Source organism: Ursus americanus, chromosome 32, assembly GCF_024610735.1.
Source record: "Ursus americanus isolate L20-20 chromosome 32, mUrsAme1.1.p, whole genome shotgun sequence".
In the NCBI taxonomy this organism is placed as follows: domain Eukaryota; kingdom Metazoa; phylum Chordata; class Mammalia; order Carnivora; family Ursidae; genus Ursus; species Ursus americanus.
In genome coordinates, this window is record NC_142158.1 from 29,140,770 (window position 1) to 29,155,598 (window position 14,829).

A 14,829-nucleotide genomic window follows, 5' to 3' on the forward strand; every position below is an offset into this window, starting at 1 on the left:
TCAGGCAGAAGCTTTCTTCAGAGCAGCAAGGGCTTCCTTTTTGTGAAAGCTGGAGGAGATTCCCAAACCGTGAGGATGGGGGAAATCAGGGTAGTTTTATTTATGATGGCAACGTACAAGACTCCACACTTAGGTGCGCGGGCGAGATAAGGACCGAGCCCAGGCCTTCTGCTTCTCCTCGGGATTCCTGGGGGCAAACTTCTCCTGCAGTTTCTTCCACATGCCTTTATTCACTTCCTTAAACTCTTCCAAGGTGTCTGCAAGAGGGGAAGACAATAAATAAATAAATAGACCGAAGTCAACAAATTGATTATATAAATTGGCCCCACAGGCTTTTGCCATCCGAGCACACCTTGATTTATACAGTGTGGTCCTGAGAGAGGGAAGCATGGCCCCAACTTCTGATAAGCAAATCAGATGGGCTCACAGAAAAATAACCGCTCGTGTGGATGGAGCACCTTTGTAGCAGGCCCCATGTGAAGCACCCCGTGCCTTACGGCGGTCTCCGCCCACATCTAAGCTGGGCCCCCGCTGCCCGGTTCCACAGGACCAGCAAAGAAATGGCCCTGCCATGTCAGCGACACATCCCTTGGGCCCAAAGGCCCAGAGGCTTTCTCTCAAAGCTGGGCCTGCGCCACACAGACCTTGCCGTCTCCACTTCTCAGATGTGGAAACTGAGGCAGAGGGAGGCGAGGTAACTTGCTCAGGTCACACAGCTTGGAAGCGCTGGAGCTGGGATGTGGAGCCAGGCAGTGTGGGCCCGCCACATGCTGTGGGCTTGAGCGAGGGGTGGGGGCAGGTGGACCCCACTGATCATTTCCTCACTGGGAAACAAATGATTTAGCCCTGTCAGCCTCAGGTTCCTCGTCTGTAGGTGGAGAGCGCAACACCTGCCTCCAAAGTCGCGGACTAAAGGAAACAGAAGAATTTGCTTGGCGCCCGGCCTGCACTCGAGAAAAGCTGGCCATCTTCATAGCTCTGAAGGCAGTAGGGGGCTGGCTGGTGAGAGCTAGTGGGGCCCTTGTTTAAGAACACACACGCACAAACACACCCACACCCCGCAGGAACCAAACCCAGCTTCCTCAGTCTTGGCACGACTGACATGGTGGGCCAGAGAAAGCCTCGTTGCGGGGCTGACCTGCTCACTGGAGGGTGTCTAGCAGCAACTTGGCCTCTACCCACTAGATGTCAGTAGCAGCCCCCCGCCCGGCCCCTAGCTGGGACATCTAAAAATGTCTCCAGACGTGGTCACACGGCAACGTGGCAGGTTCCCCCCTCCCCCCACCCCGTGGAGAACCACCGGTCTAAAGGCTCTCCAGGGCTAAAGTTCTATGCTGCCTAATTTTTTTTTTATTAAAGATTTTATTTATTTATTCAACAGAGATAGAGACAGCCAGCGAGAGAGGGAACACAAGCAGGGGGAGTGGGAGAGGAAGAAGCAGGCTCATAGCGGAGGAGCCTGATGTGGGGCTCGATCCCATAACGCTGGGACCACGCCCTGAGCCGAAGGCATTCGCTCAACTGCTGTGCCACCCAGGCGCCCCTATGCTGCCTAATTTTAACTGTATTTTAAATTTAGATTTTCACATAGTATTGTTTAAATTTCATAGCCTAGATTTTCCTTGGTTAACAAAACTTCTAGAGAAAAAAGAAGAACCTTCCTGAACAAAAAAGTAACTTACATTTATCGTCAGTGGGCTCTGGACTAAATGAGGACATACACTGTACCTCAGCCATGAGCCCAACATCCCACCCTGAAAACTTTCCAGAAGTCTAGGTTTTCTTGTGGGCACAAAGTGGGATGCTGAGGGGTTCTTGTCCACTTGCAAGCCATGAGGCCTCTGTTTCAGAGTCTCCCATGACCCCAAGCCCCGGGGGGACACCCTTGGGCCCCAGACCTTGGCCACATTTCAGACTCGCCAGGCCCTCAAACACTGTAAGGTGTGTATTCTTGCCTTGTCAGAGGAAACAATCAGGAAGCTTGTGCCACAGAGTCGCAACAAAAATATGCGGGTTCTCGTGAAAACAAATTATCAGCAAATTTCCCAGAGCTGAACTCCTGGCCAGAACAAGGTAAAGCCACAAGCCATTGATGGGGAGTCTTCCAACTCCCCGTCCTTTGCTGCAGTCTGTTGCCCCCCCACCCAATCGCAGAGGTGTCCAGGGACTAACAAGGAGGATGGAGGCTGGGCCTCTGGAACTTATTTCCATTCTAATTTCCAGTTCAAACTTTGTTCAAACCCTCTGGGGCCCTCAGAGTGACACGGTGCATCAATGTTGGTAACTGCATGCATCCAGGGACGGGAATACGTTTATGTACATATTTTTAAAAACTGTTGATAAATTAATTCTGCCTGGCCGAAACACCTTTACCCCAGTTTTCCAGAGTACTGTAACAAAAATAGGATCAGGGTTGACATACAATAGCAGGTGACACTGCCAGGTTTTAATCTGTTCAGAAGGCAAGAGTTCTCTGGAAGGCCAAATCCCCAAAACTTAGCTGCTGAAAGGCTGCCAGAGGAATAGGAAAGAGAAATTTCTAGAGTACCAGAAGGTGAATGTTTCAGGGCCATGCCCTTGCAGAAAAGGTTAGCCTATTTTTATATATGGTATCCTTGGCAATAAAAATAGTAATTTTCCAGAACCTGCCTACTTCAACCCAGGCTCCCCTTGCCACTACCCCCAACTCCCCCTTTGGTGACAATGGAGATGGGGAAGTAAGGAGGGGACAGCTAGGCAGGGTATTTCCTTTCCTGTTAATTGAGGTCTGTCGACAACTCCCAAACGTACCTAGTTAAACCCATATCTAACCCACAAACCACGTCCCCTGGGTCAGATAACTCTCCGACGGATATCCCCATACACGCTTATTGAATGGCTTTTTGTTTTAATTAAAACCCTCATTGTTTATAAAGCCCCCTTAGGACCATAAAAATAAAATTATTTTCCTTCCATCCTGATTTCAACTACTTCCATTTGGCAAATACGTATTCCCCTGTTCCCTGCTGCCCAGCCTTGAATTTAAAAGCTCTAAAGATGGATTTTCTTTTTTTAAATAATGCCTTTGACCTTCTCCATATTCTATGGCCAAAAAGCATGAGCCCCGAGGCTTCAGAATTTCCTCTGGGCTATTCCACAAGACTTTCCATCAAGCGGAGTGATCTTATTAGACAATTCCCCTTGGCTGCTCGAACTCAAAGCATCATTTGCAAACCGACCAGAAAGGGCAGCTGGGCTGTCAATACCTGTGGACAGGATCAGCTTGTACTCTTCCACGGACAGGCCACTGAAGCTCGTGTCTCTGGGGCGAGGGTACTGGTCACATGGGACAAAGAGGACAGAGAGGGTGGGGGAGAGATTAGTTCTGCAGTACAATCTGAGACCTGATGATCCTGGAGAAGCCTTGCTCTCCCCGCACAGTTCACCGCACAGTTCAGCCCACTGCAAGCCAGAGGCCCAGCTAGAAGAGCAGCGCCACCTAGAGGTCAAATACTTGGCTTCCCTTGACGAGACCCAAGAATCCTCCGGAAAAGTAGGCTGTGTGATTCAGGAGGTCTGGGTGTGGCCCGATTCTGCATTTCAAACCAGCTCCCAGGGGATGCCTACACGGCTGTCATGGACCCCACTCTGAGCTGAGAGGATTTAGAAGAAATCCCTTTTCCCTGTAAGCCAGGCATTTGGCTGTGTGTATCTCTGGAGTTACTGAACACATTGTTCAAGCTTGGGGAGAAGCACACTCAAAGGAATTTGACAGTAATCACGCCAGGGCCTGTCTGACTGGACTTTCCCAAGGCACCCATCTTTATCACCAGAGTGTGGGGGAAATGCCAGCTCCGTCAGAGTAGATGGGAAAATACACGTAAGGCCCAACAGTTGTCAGATACACCCTAAGCACACACTGGTCTATAAAACACATGGCTCTTATTCAGAATTAGAAATAGCTTTTATTTAGGTGACCTAAAAGCCTCTACCAGGCGCCTTTGTTGGCTTGGTTGAAATTACTGGTTACATTTGAGAGTAGCAAAACCGCAATTCTTTACAAAGCACTGTATAATCAGAGTTTCACTCTCTCTCATTGGTCACTTCCAGTCCAAGGGCTGGGGATATAAAAAGGACTGGCCCACTCACCTTGTGTTTGTAATAGTTTGAATGGAGTCGTGCTAAGCTCTCATACATCTGATCACAGGCCTCAGGCTCTGCAATCTGAAAAACAAAGAACCCCCCAAGGAAGTAAGCAAACAAGCCGGCTCCAGGAAGGACCCCACTTACGCAAGGCACGAGGCAGCCTAGCAACTTAGCACTAGCTTCCCCACTCCGTGGGACGCAAACTTGGCCTCCAGCTCCAGTTATTAGAAAGTTATTAGAAATCGCCTCATCATGAGAATCCACCTCATCAACTCCCCAACCTGCAGAAAAACTCCATCGATCCACGGGCAAACATCTGTTGGGCATGTGACCTGTGGATCACCGCACCAGCTGCAGCGCGGGCCACCCCAATGAAAATACAGCATCTGAAAGGTGAGCCTCCCGGCGGTGTGGGCGGTCAGAAACGGGGGGGGGGGGAGGCACATGCTCAGCGTACAGCAAGGGAGACGGCAGGCAGCGCCAGGTTCTGAAAGATGCGCAGGGGTTGGGGAGCAGAAGGGAGCACGGAGAGGCCTTCCCAGTGGAGGCATGTGTGAGCAGGAGGAGGCACGGATGCTATCTACGTTTCAGGTCCCATCAGTCTGGCCGAGGGCCTGAATATGCAGGGGAAGAGCCTGGGCAGGTGAAAAAAGCAAGAGCTTTTTGACTCAAACCTTCCATATGAAATGTATTAAATACTCTTTTATGAAAGGCAAAAAAAAAAAAAATCATCCGAGCTTTCACCTGTGGTGAGCCGTTACAATTTTACAAGGAAAGAAACAAGAAGGCAGTAGTTGGTTGAACTGAGGAGAATCCAGAGGGAGAGTCCAATTAGGTCCTGCCAGAAAGGAGAGGGCCCCAACACGGAGGACTTGCGAAGAGAAGGGGGGAAATCAAGACATACCCTGGTGCCCTTGCTGGAAACTACGGGAAAGACAGACACGCACAGATGCGAGGTGGGTCGTCCCCGTTCAGCCCTCTCTTTAGTCATCCCTTCCTTCTGCCCTTGCTAAGATTTATCTATGGACCGTTGTGCGATTCTGCCAGGAATTCTGAAAGCTCCCCAGAAAAAAACCTTTCTCTTTTATGTTTTTCCCCAGAATTCAAATGAAGAATTTTTCCAACTTAAATCCTTTCTCGAAGAAGGCAAAGCATAAATAAATCAGTCGTTAAGTGTTTTAATAAGGCAGCTCTGCTTCTGCCTCTGTGCGCGTGTCAAATGAGGTCCCCACTTCACAGCCAACAAAAAAAGATGATCCGTCGTGTAGTTTTACTTGATCTGTCCCTGGGTTCGGGCCACTCATCACGAGAGTGCCCAGGAAGCCACATCAGAAGAGAGAGGGTTCTGGGCTGAGGAGGTAGCCCGTGTCCGCTGAGTAATAATCAAAGGCATTACTTGGATGAACAGAAAGAAGGGATGGAAAAATATAAGAGCAGGAAGGGGGCGGGGGGAATCCAGCTGGAACCGAATTCTGCAACACACACTTCGGAGGAAAGCATTTCGAACATTATGGCTTCAGCGGGGCACACACAACCACGAGCTAGCACGGAAGGTAGGAGGACAGAGGGTATGAGACACAAAAGGAAACAGAGAATAATGCCAGCACCAAGTTTTAAATATTATGGCGATTATCAAAAGAAAATCGCGTGTTTCATCTTTTGCTTGCGATCTTCATTCTTGTGTGGACGGGTTCACTTACGAATTTAAAAGTCATGCACCGAGGGGCGCCGGGGTGGCTCAGTCAGTGAAGCGGCTGCCTTCGGCTCAGGCTGTGATCCCGGGGTCCTGGGTTCAATCCCCGCATCACGCTCCTTGCTTAGTGGGGAGCCTGCTTCTTCCTCTCCCTCTGTCCCTCCCCCTACTTGTTCTTGCTCTCTCTCTCTCTCAAATAAGTAAAATCTTTTTAAAAAAAATCACATGCCAAGAACCTGCAGCGTGCACGGCCCTGTGTAGGAGCAGGTCTCCGTGGCTGTGGAGAGCAGTGGAGTCACACCGCCTGCCTCGGAATCTTGGCTCCTTCACTTATCAGAAACGGGATGCTGGGCAAATCATGCGATCTCCCCGTCCCCCACACTTCAGAAAAACACTGCCACATTCGCTTTATCACCCTCTCTATATATACACGTTTTCTTTCTGATCCATTTGAGAGTAAGCTGGAGCGTGAGGCTCCTTCATGCCGTAATGTTTCAGTCTGTCTCCCGAGAACAAGGGCATTCTCTTATGTAACGACGGGTCAGTGATCAAATTCAGGACACCTGACATTGATGCAACACTTTCATCTAGTTCATCATCCGTATTCCAATTCTGTCAATTGTCTCGGTTATAATCCTTACGTAAAAAAAAAAAAAAATCCTTTTGGCCCAGGATCACCTACGGCATTTATGTGTCGTGTAGCCCTCTCCTTTCAGCTGGGACAGTTCCCCGGCCTTTGTCTTTCAAGCACTGACATTTCTGAAGCATACCCGCCAACTTAACCTTTCTTTTAAAAGAAAAGATAATAATAGTCCCTATTTCTGAGGGTGCTGCGAGGGAAAATGAGGTAATGCCTGGATTGCTCTGAAGTTGGGGCCTGGAACACTGATCAATGTGAGTGATTAGCTTTTCTTAATATTATTGGTAGTGAACGGCTGTAGCAGGAAACGCCGGCCTCCACCTCACCAACTACCCTGAGACAGGTAATCCTGGTGACAGTGCAATGAGGGCTGCGGTGGACCCTGCCAGGGGAGATCGACCAGCCGGCCGGAGGGCCATGGCTCAGGATGAGCAGCGGCTATCAGAAGAAGGGGGGGCTCTCTGCGCACAGGGCCAGCTAAAGCACATGCCCGGGGGAGAGGCACTGAGGGCATTCTCAGCAGATCAGTGTTGCCCGTGTGACCGCGGGGCTGTGGGCAGGGATGGAGTAATGAAGGCATGGAAGATTGCCCCACCCGACCACGCCACCGGCGCAGACGCTGTTGGCTCCCAGCGGCCACCAGGCACCCCCACGTCAGTTCGATGGGGATCAAACACCGACCCTGGGTCTCTGCCCGGTGAGCTGTCACCTGTGGCACCTCTTCTTTGCCTGATGGCTGCTCATCTGGACCCTCCCCTCCTATCACCATCCGACCACCTTCCCACCCGAGCCTTTATTCACACCTGCGACTTGCCCTCCTCACAGCTCTCCTGGGCTTCCATCACTGCTGTCAGGCCACCAACACAGCGCTTCCCGATCAAACCCCCAATCTAACGTGGTCCTCGCCCTTGGAAATCTTGCCCGTGCAAGTTCTCCTCCTGCTTCTCTAATGGTGAGAATTTGCCACGGGGCTACTCAGCTACTCCTACTACACCCTTGAGGCGATGAGCAGCTGTCCTCTTCCTTCCTGTCTTTTCCTGTCTCTGCAGGGGCAGCAGGGCAGAGGAGGGGCACAGAGGGAGGCCGGGGTCACCCTTGCAGAGCGCTGCTCCTGGGAGGGCAAAGGGCATAGGGTCTGAATGCAAAAAGCAAGGGGATGATCTGAGCTCCCTCAACCTCTTAAAATTCCTTCGGTATTAACGACACAGCCTCCTAGATATTTTATATAATGCCCGGGACTCCATTAACAATCCAAGAAGGAACCAAACACCTAATAAGAACCAATCACCAAAAAATGAACTGGTCACCCAACTTCTCGTTTGAGGCCAGAAGGTGTGTACGAGGCTGTAAGAGCAGCTCGGAGGAGGAGATGAAAGCAGACAGGCCAACTTCTAGCCAGTTGTGAGTGCCCGAGAGCAAAAGCAGCCACGGCCAATTCCAGGTACCGGGCACAACCAACCCAAGCTCATTGGGTTACCATTTAAAAGGATTATCGATAGAAGTATCTGTCTGATTCCAGAAGCCTTGCCACACTCCTACATCCTACACTTTATTCACAGACTCCAGTACAAATGTTTCTGAATTTGGAAATATACCGTTTTCCTGAAGAAATGTACTGTGCACTTTTAGAAATATTCTTACACACAAGCTTTAAATTACCTGATTTTGCATTCACACCTAATGAGATTACGGACATTTTAGGACTAATAGTAGCTCTGGGTTTGAAAAAGGCAGCAGTGGGACATTATGAAAAATTCAGCTCTGCTCCCTAAATGTGAATAAAATAGATGTTCAACTGACATAGTGTCCTTTATGGCTCTATTTTTGCTCCTTTTGCATTTCCCCTGCTCAGTCGTCAGTAAATTTCTCTTTACCATATTAAACTTTTATACATACAAATCGAAATCAGTGCCGCAGGCACTGATTTCGATTTTCAAAATTGAATTTTGGGTGGTGACTGCAACTGGTACACACAGCGCCCTGATTCTAGTCACACAAAGGGACGCATAAGCACTTTTGGGAAAGGGTGTTGCAAACTGCTTTGCTAATTAAGGTAGAGCTGGATTCGGTCCAGAAGGATCTATGAAAAAAGGTTTTCATGGCTTGGTAATGAACTTCTGAAATGAGTTCATTCCGTTACGGGAGCCTGTTCCCTTCAATTCTACTGCAAATCTATTTCTTGAGCACCTACTATGCAGAGTGCTCTGCTAGGGGCCTGCGAGGGGACATAAAACCCAGCCTCGGCCTCGGAGAAGTTGGCAGTCAAGCCGAGGAGACAAGACAGGTACGCATTAAAAATCAAACATGGGCCTGGGGCAGCGTGGAACCGAGCGCTAGAGTTACAGGAAATCAGGGCTGGGAGCGGGTCACCAGGCCGGGCTGACAGGCAGGTGTCGCAGGGGTCTTGAGTTTCAGTGCAGTGACAGTTCCCGGAGTGAGGGGGAGCCAAGGCCCGCACTGAGGAGCGCAGCGGCAAGGCTGGAGCTGGGCGTGGGTAAACGGGGATGAGGAGTGGCTGGGAGGACGCAAGAAAAAGCAGGGGACAAGGACATTTTAGGCAAAGCGGGGTCTTTCTTAAGCTGAGCCAAGGCGTGCTGGGAAGGCAGCAACTCTTGGCAAGCCTTGTGTGTCTGACGGGTGGTGTCCACAGTGCACTAGATTCTCGAAGGTTAAGAAGCACTTGCGTTGCGGCCAATGGGGGAGGCAATGAGAGGCCAGGGCACGTGCTGGGGTGTGGCGAGAGGCAAAACACAGGCTGGCACCAAGGCTCGGGGGACAGTGAAGGCCTCACACACCTGCCTGCCACTCAGCCAGGAGGCAACGGGCAGACCCAGAGCGCTCCGAGGAAAGCGGAGACCCACTGAAAGTGGTCAATAATTTACCCCTCTAGGAGGATGAGCACCTAGATCTCTAACCACGCGCAGAAGGCTGCCATCTCGTGGTCTCCACGCTACCTTAACTCACTTTAGCTCCGCCTGCAACTGGAGAGGAGAAAAAAGATGGCGCTGTCCGCATTCCCTCCCAGAGATGATTCTCCTCACAACTCCTGCTGTGCAGTGGGTTCAGTATTAGAGCTAAAAATAGCGTAACTGTCCTCAGGCCATGCCTCAGAAACTGGCCTTCTGGGGGCCCGCACCTGGGGGGGGGCACGCTGAGGGGGCGTCCCCGCGGCCGGCCCAGGCCAGGCAGCGGTGGCCACACCGAGGAAGCCGAAGACCAGGGCTCCGCCGGGTGACCGAGACAAGAGAGTCATATGCAACCTTCGCATTCTCCCCTGAGAACTGCGAATAGCATTTACGTTACTGCAAACCCAAGACACAGTTCAACTTTTTTCAAACGAGGCTGATGTGATTTAAACCCGGGCATAATGCAAGAACTCACTGGTGGGTGAGCCCCTTCCTGGGTGGCCGCGCTTCCAGGCTGTTCCTCAGAGCTGTGCCCTGTGCTAGGTTTGTGGGTGCTGGTGTGCAGTCAGGGATCTTTCAGGAAGCCGCTCCGTGCACCTAAAGAACTCATTAGAAGGACTGGCCCCTTTCCCTGTACTTAAGTCAACAATGGAGAGTTGTTTTGCCACCTTCTCCCACATTGTGATTCTTTTATGAAGCTCTTGGTGCTGCAGGGGATGTGTTTTCTTGAAGAAACTGTATTCAGAGGGGGCAAAACCCATAACCATTAACTTTCAAAAAACTGCACAAAAGGACAGAGGGTGTAAGAGGTGTTAAGTGTGTTCCTGCTTCCCACCATCACCTCCCTCTTGGGGGGTTCGGGGTGGACCGTGAGACTCCCCAAAGGGCAATCTCAAGGGGAATTAGTGGAGGCAGAGGTTTCTGTACTCTGCGTTCAAGTCTGAATGACTGACTCGCTTTCTAGTGAGTCTGGCCCTTCTGCACTGGTACCCCACCTGAGGGTCATCTTTCTTCCAATCTGTATGAGGGGGGTCATGGCTGGGGCAAAGAAAAGCAGGTGGCTAAACACAGGGAGACATTTACTTCTTTGGCAAAACTGTCATTGGTTCAAAAAGGTTGGAGCAGGGCATGAGAGAAAAGGGTGGCTTGATGTTCATGGAACAAGAGACCTTTTTAGCAAGAAAGAACGTGGGAGAAATGGCAGCTGAGGAGAGATGAGGCACCAAGGAGGCAACGCCAGATCAGGACCAGGACAGCTGCTTACTTGCCTGGCCACTGACTCCCAGGGGATCCTGAGTAAGTTGTTTTACGTTTCTGCCTTGTCTGTAAAATGGGAATAAGTGATGGCCACTTTCCCCAGCTGCACTGATTAAATTCAGTGAGAATATGCATGCAAACGAGTGCCTGGCATATGTTCAGTGTTATTGTTAAGGGGCAGGAAGCCAAGAGGCTGAGAGGACTGCCTGCCTCTCTCCACTACAAGAACAAGGAGGCTGTGGAGCAGAGCTGCCTCCCTGTCTAGTCCGATCTTTCTGGCAACTGGCGTAACCAAGGGAGAGCTCCCCACCCATCAGCCAACTGGGTCTAATGCTTGCTGCCGGCTGCCAGCTTAATGAAGAGTCTACCAGAACCACCTTTCTTTCTCAAGGTTTATAAATGTTCCGGGGTGTCAGTGGGAGTGACTCACAGTGCTGCTCTCGATTCTGGCAAGGGGCTGCTCCCTCTAAAAATTATCACCAAGATTTACTAAGCCCAGCAGCATTCTCAGGTGCCATCAGGATGAGGTACCATGACAGTGGTCCTGAGTAATGTGCTTGCTGCCACCATGAAATACTGGTTCACTCTACCAGGGATGCATTCATCAGCAGCTCCAGAACCATCAACAGAGCCATGACTTGCATCTAAAACCATGACTCAAATCTGTGTGGGCCTTCAACTGATTAGAACTATCTCCCCAGGTGATGACAAAGGATGACAACTCCAAAGGAGAAAGCTCTACCCTCCTTTCCTCGGTCCTCTTACACTACTAAGTCAAGTAGGCGAACATCACACTCTCTCACCTCCCCAAGGCTCCAGCCTCTGTCAGCCTCCCTGCTGGCTGCTTTCACCACCTGAATTTCAGTAGAGTAAATTGCACATCTACCCGACTGTTAAGTTTCTTGACGGTACGGACCAGGCTATGTCCCTCTTCTGGAGTTCTTAAGGTTCCCCCCACACAGCAGGCTCTCAAATTCTTACCACTCAGGACACAGAAATAGTCCTTCTCACTCTTCTCTACTTTTCTCCACCTAGTTCTGCCACACCTGCGACTGCGTTCGAATGATTTTTGTCTCGACCCATAACCGGTCATTTACTTAATCTATTCATCCAGACATTTACTGGTTGTCCTTTATGTGCCAAGAACTATGCTAGGCGCTGGGGGAAGACAATAAATGGCATCCTCTCTATTCTTAGGAGGCTCACACTACAAATACGTTGGGAACAGAGCCCTACAAAAGTCTAAGGAGTTTGTAGAGTTGGGACTGGATACAATTCTTGCCTTTGAGATCTTGATACGTTGGACCAGTGAAGACCACTGTAAAAGGTGCATCAGTGGAGTGCCCCCCCCACTTCCCCCAAGCCCTGAGCCAGACACTTCATCCATGCCCTCCACCCAGTCTGGGATCTGGTTTCAGTGGTGCCCCTGGGCATGTTCTTGCTCCATGAGGTGGTCTGGCTTGGCTCTTTGTTGGGCTAAGTTGCAAAAAAACATGTTCCTGCTTTGACAGGTCGCGGCCAAGTTTGGCAAAAGTCATTTCTTCAGGTTGTGTGTTTATGTATCCCATTTCCTATCTCTGACCTCTTGCCTGAGCGCCAGGCTCAAATATCCCACTGCCTACTTGACATTTCCACTTGGAGGTAAGTCCACTTGGCATCTCAAATTTAACATGTCTAACACTGAACTCAAGATGTTCTTCCCACACCCCACCTGCTCCTCATCTAGTCTTTCCCATCTCAGTAAATGGCACCTCCTCCCACCCAGTTGCTCAGGCCAAAAAAATCTAGGTGTTATCACTGGTTTCTCTTTTTCCCTTTACGTCACATCCACTATATTAGCAAGTCCCATTGAAGCAACCTTCACAGTGCAACCTGCATCTAGCCACTCCGTCTCCTGTGCTGCGTCCCTCGTCCAAATCACCATTACTTCTTGCCAGAGTAGCCTTTTCTCCAGCCTCCTTGTTTCTATCCTTGCCCCCTATAATCCATTCACCACATGCAACCAGAATGATCTTTTAAAACAAATAAATTAGGTCATGTCAGTCTTCACAAACCTCCCCAGTGGCTTCTCGCTGGCCTTATGATAAAATTCAACTCCGAACCAAAGCCTATAGGACCCTACTGGGCCTGGCTCTTGTCCTCCTCTGACCTCAACTCTTGGCAAACTCCATCTCACTCATTCCCCTTCAACCACTCTGGCTTCCTTTCTGTTCCCTAACACGCCAGTCTGTTTCCTGCCTAGGGCCTTTGCCTGGAATGCCCTTCCCACCAAGTATACAGTCAGCTCATCTTCTTCCCTTATGTCTCATCTATGTGTCACCTCCTGAGCCAGGCCTTCTCTATCAGAACTCGTATTACCCTTCTATCATGCTATTCTATTTTACATCTGGCACAGGACTGATCTGGACTATCGTACATATGTCTACTTGCTTACTGTGTCCCAGACAAGAATGCAAACTTCAACTTCAGGTGGACAGGACCCCGTCTGTCTAATTCACTGCTGTCTCCCCAGCACCTAGCACAGTTCCCAGCACACGGTGGGTGCTCAATGAATATGTGCTGTGTATGAATGAGTCCCAGAGCCGTCCTAGCACCGACCTGGAGGAGAGCAAGAACGTAGATCTACTACTCACACAGGGGCAAGGGTTGAGGTCCCAAACCTGCTGCGAGGGCTTACAGGGGCCCAGGTAGCACACAAAGGCTTAGCTGGGGCCCTGCAGAGGTCCTTGGGGTTCAGCTCAGTCACTGCACAACACTGCGGCGTAATAGCACTGTGTCAGGGAAACTACAAGCCTGCGACTGTTACCATCTACGACTGCTGTGCGCCTCAACCCTGGCTGCACCTAGAATCATCTGGTGAAGTTACAAAATACTGAGGCCAAAGCCCCAACCCCAGAGGTTCTGATTCAGTAAGGCTGAATGGTTCCTGACATCTAGATTTTTAAAAAGCTTCTTCAGTAACTCCAAGGTGCAGCCAGATGAGAGCACTGGGTAAAAGGCTGGGTGGTCGCTCTCTGCAGTTCCCGGAGGGGGGGTGGTGGTACAGGAGTGTCCGCGCGCACTGCGGCCAGGGAGGGAAGGCTCGCGCATGCGTGGACCCCACTGCTCGCCCGCTCGTCGGCCCCGCCCATGCCTCGTCCTTTCCACCCCTCGCCCCAACCGCCACCCCGCTACAGGCGGACCCCACAGTCCGGTCACCTGGGTGTTTTCTCCCTCCCGAAAGGCCTGTGCTACCCGCTGCCGCAGGTAAGCGCCCAAGTCCCGGCCCCGTTTGGTCTCGTCCACTGGCCATTCCTCACAGAGCTTAAGGAAACGCCGGTAGCGGCTGGCCGCCATTTTGGGCCCCGTTCTCCCCGCCCTTGAGGGAGGAGTCGGCGCGACAGGCGGCGCTTGCGCACTTAGGCTCTCCGGCTTCCAGGGGAGTAGGGCTGGGAGGGTGGAATGAGCATGCGCGAGTTCGCGGGCTCTCCGGCGCTCTCCGGAGAGGGGCGCTGCTCTCCTGTCTCTGCGAGAGGAGCTAATTCAGTGTTCCTCCTCCTGGTAACGGCCCAGCTCCCAGGGGCCAGTCAGATGCGGAGTACCCCAGGGAGAGGTTTGCTTCTCATTTTTCAATGACTGCACAAGCTCCAGACTAACAAACTTCCTCCGAGACCTCTGCTAATTTGCATAAACGAATACATTTGCATGTAAATACAGGTTGTTATTCGATGAAGATGTGTATGAACTTAATCCCATAGCACTAGAGAAAGCTGTTCGCCTCCCCTTCTCTCCTTTCACGGCCCGGTACTTGTCACTACCAGTTGGTACTGCTCCTTAGCTCTTGTTCGTCCTTCCCCAGGCCCTGTTAGTATCCCTTCAGAGCTTCCCTCCCCACACCAGGCACGTGTCCCTGGGAGGCACAGATCTGCCAGCTTGAGCAAAGTCAGCTGGGTTGATTCAGCCTGGGAAACTTGTTTTACCAGGTCTTTTCTTATATATCTCCAGCTGCAGCATCATGTGGGATGTCATCATTTTTCTTTTCAAGATACCCCCACCAGTTTCCTTAAGAAATCCTCAGCCTGGCTTTGCTGAGCCGGTCTCTGTCTTCACGGTCATACAACATTCAGCTTTCCCCAAACCTCTTCCTTCTCACCTGCCTACTTTGTAAAGGTAAATCCAGGAGACTCTTGCCTTCAAGGAGTAGACTTGAGTAGTGGATACACAACCCG

The 14,829-nt window shown here is 50.9% G+C and overlaps 1 protein-coding gene across 1 annotated transcript; it reads right to left on the minus strand.

The window, feature by feature from the left end:
* Positions 1-76: 76 nt before the first annotated feature.
* On the minus strand, positions 77-13,997 carry UQCC2 (ubiquinol-cytochrome c reductase complex assembly factor 2). The gene is made up of 4 exons (XM_045795494.2): positions 13,820-13,997; positions 4,129-4,203; positions 3,246-3,315; positions 77-257 (listed from the first exon to the last, which is right to left on the minus strand). The coding sequence occupies exons 1-4, from the start codon at positions 13,955-13,957 to the stop codon at positions 130-132; spliced, it is 411 nt and encodes a 136-aa protein (XP_045651450.2). The 5' UTR covers positions 13,958-13,997; the 3' UTR covers positions 77-129.
* Between the last annotated feature and the right edge of the window lie 832 nt (positions 13,998-14,829).

Coding starts and splice junctions, on each gene's coding strand:
- UQCC2 (XM_045795494.2), bottom strand. CDS start 13,957: ATGGCGGCCAGCCGCTACCGGCGTTTCCTTAAGCTCTGTGAGGAATGG. Junction 3,316..4,128: donor CAAACTATTACAAACACAAG/GTGAGTGGGCCA, acceptor CCATGTGACCAG/TACCCTCGCCCCAGAGACAC. Junction 258..3,245: donor CAAGCTGATCCTGTCCACAG/GTATTGACAGCC, acceptor CCCCTCTTGCAG/ACACCTTGGAAGAGTTTAAG.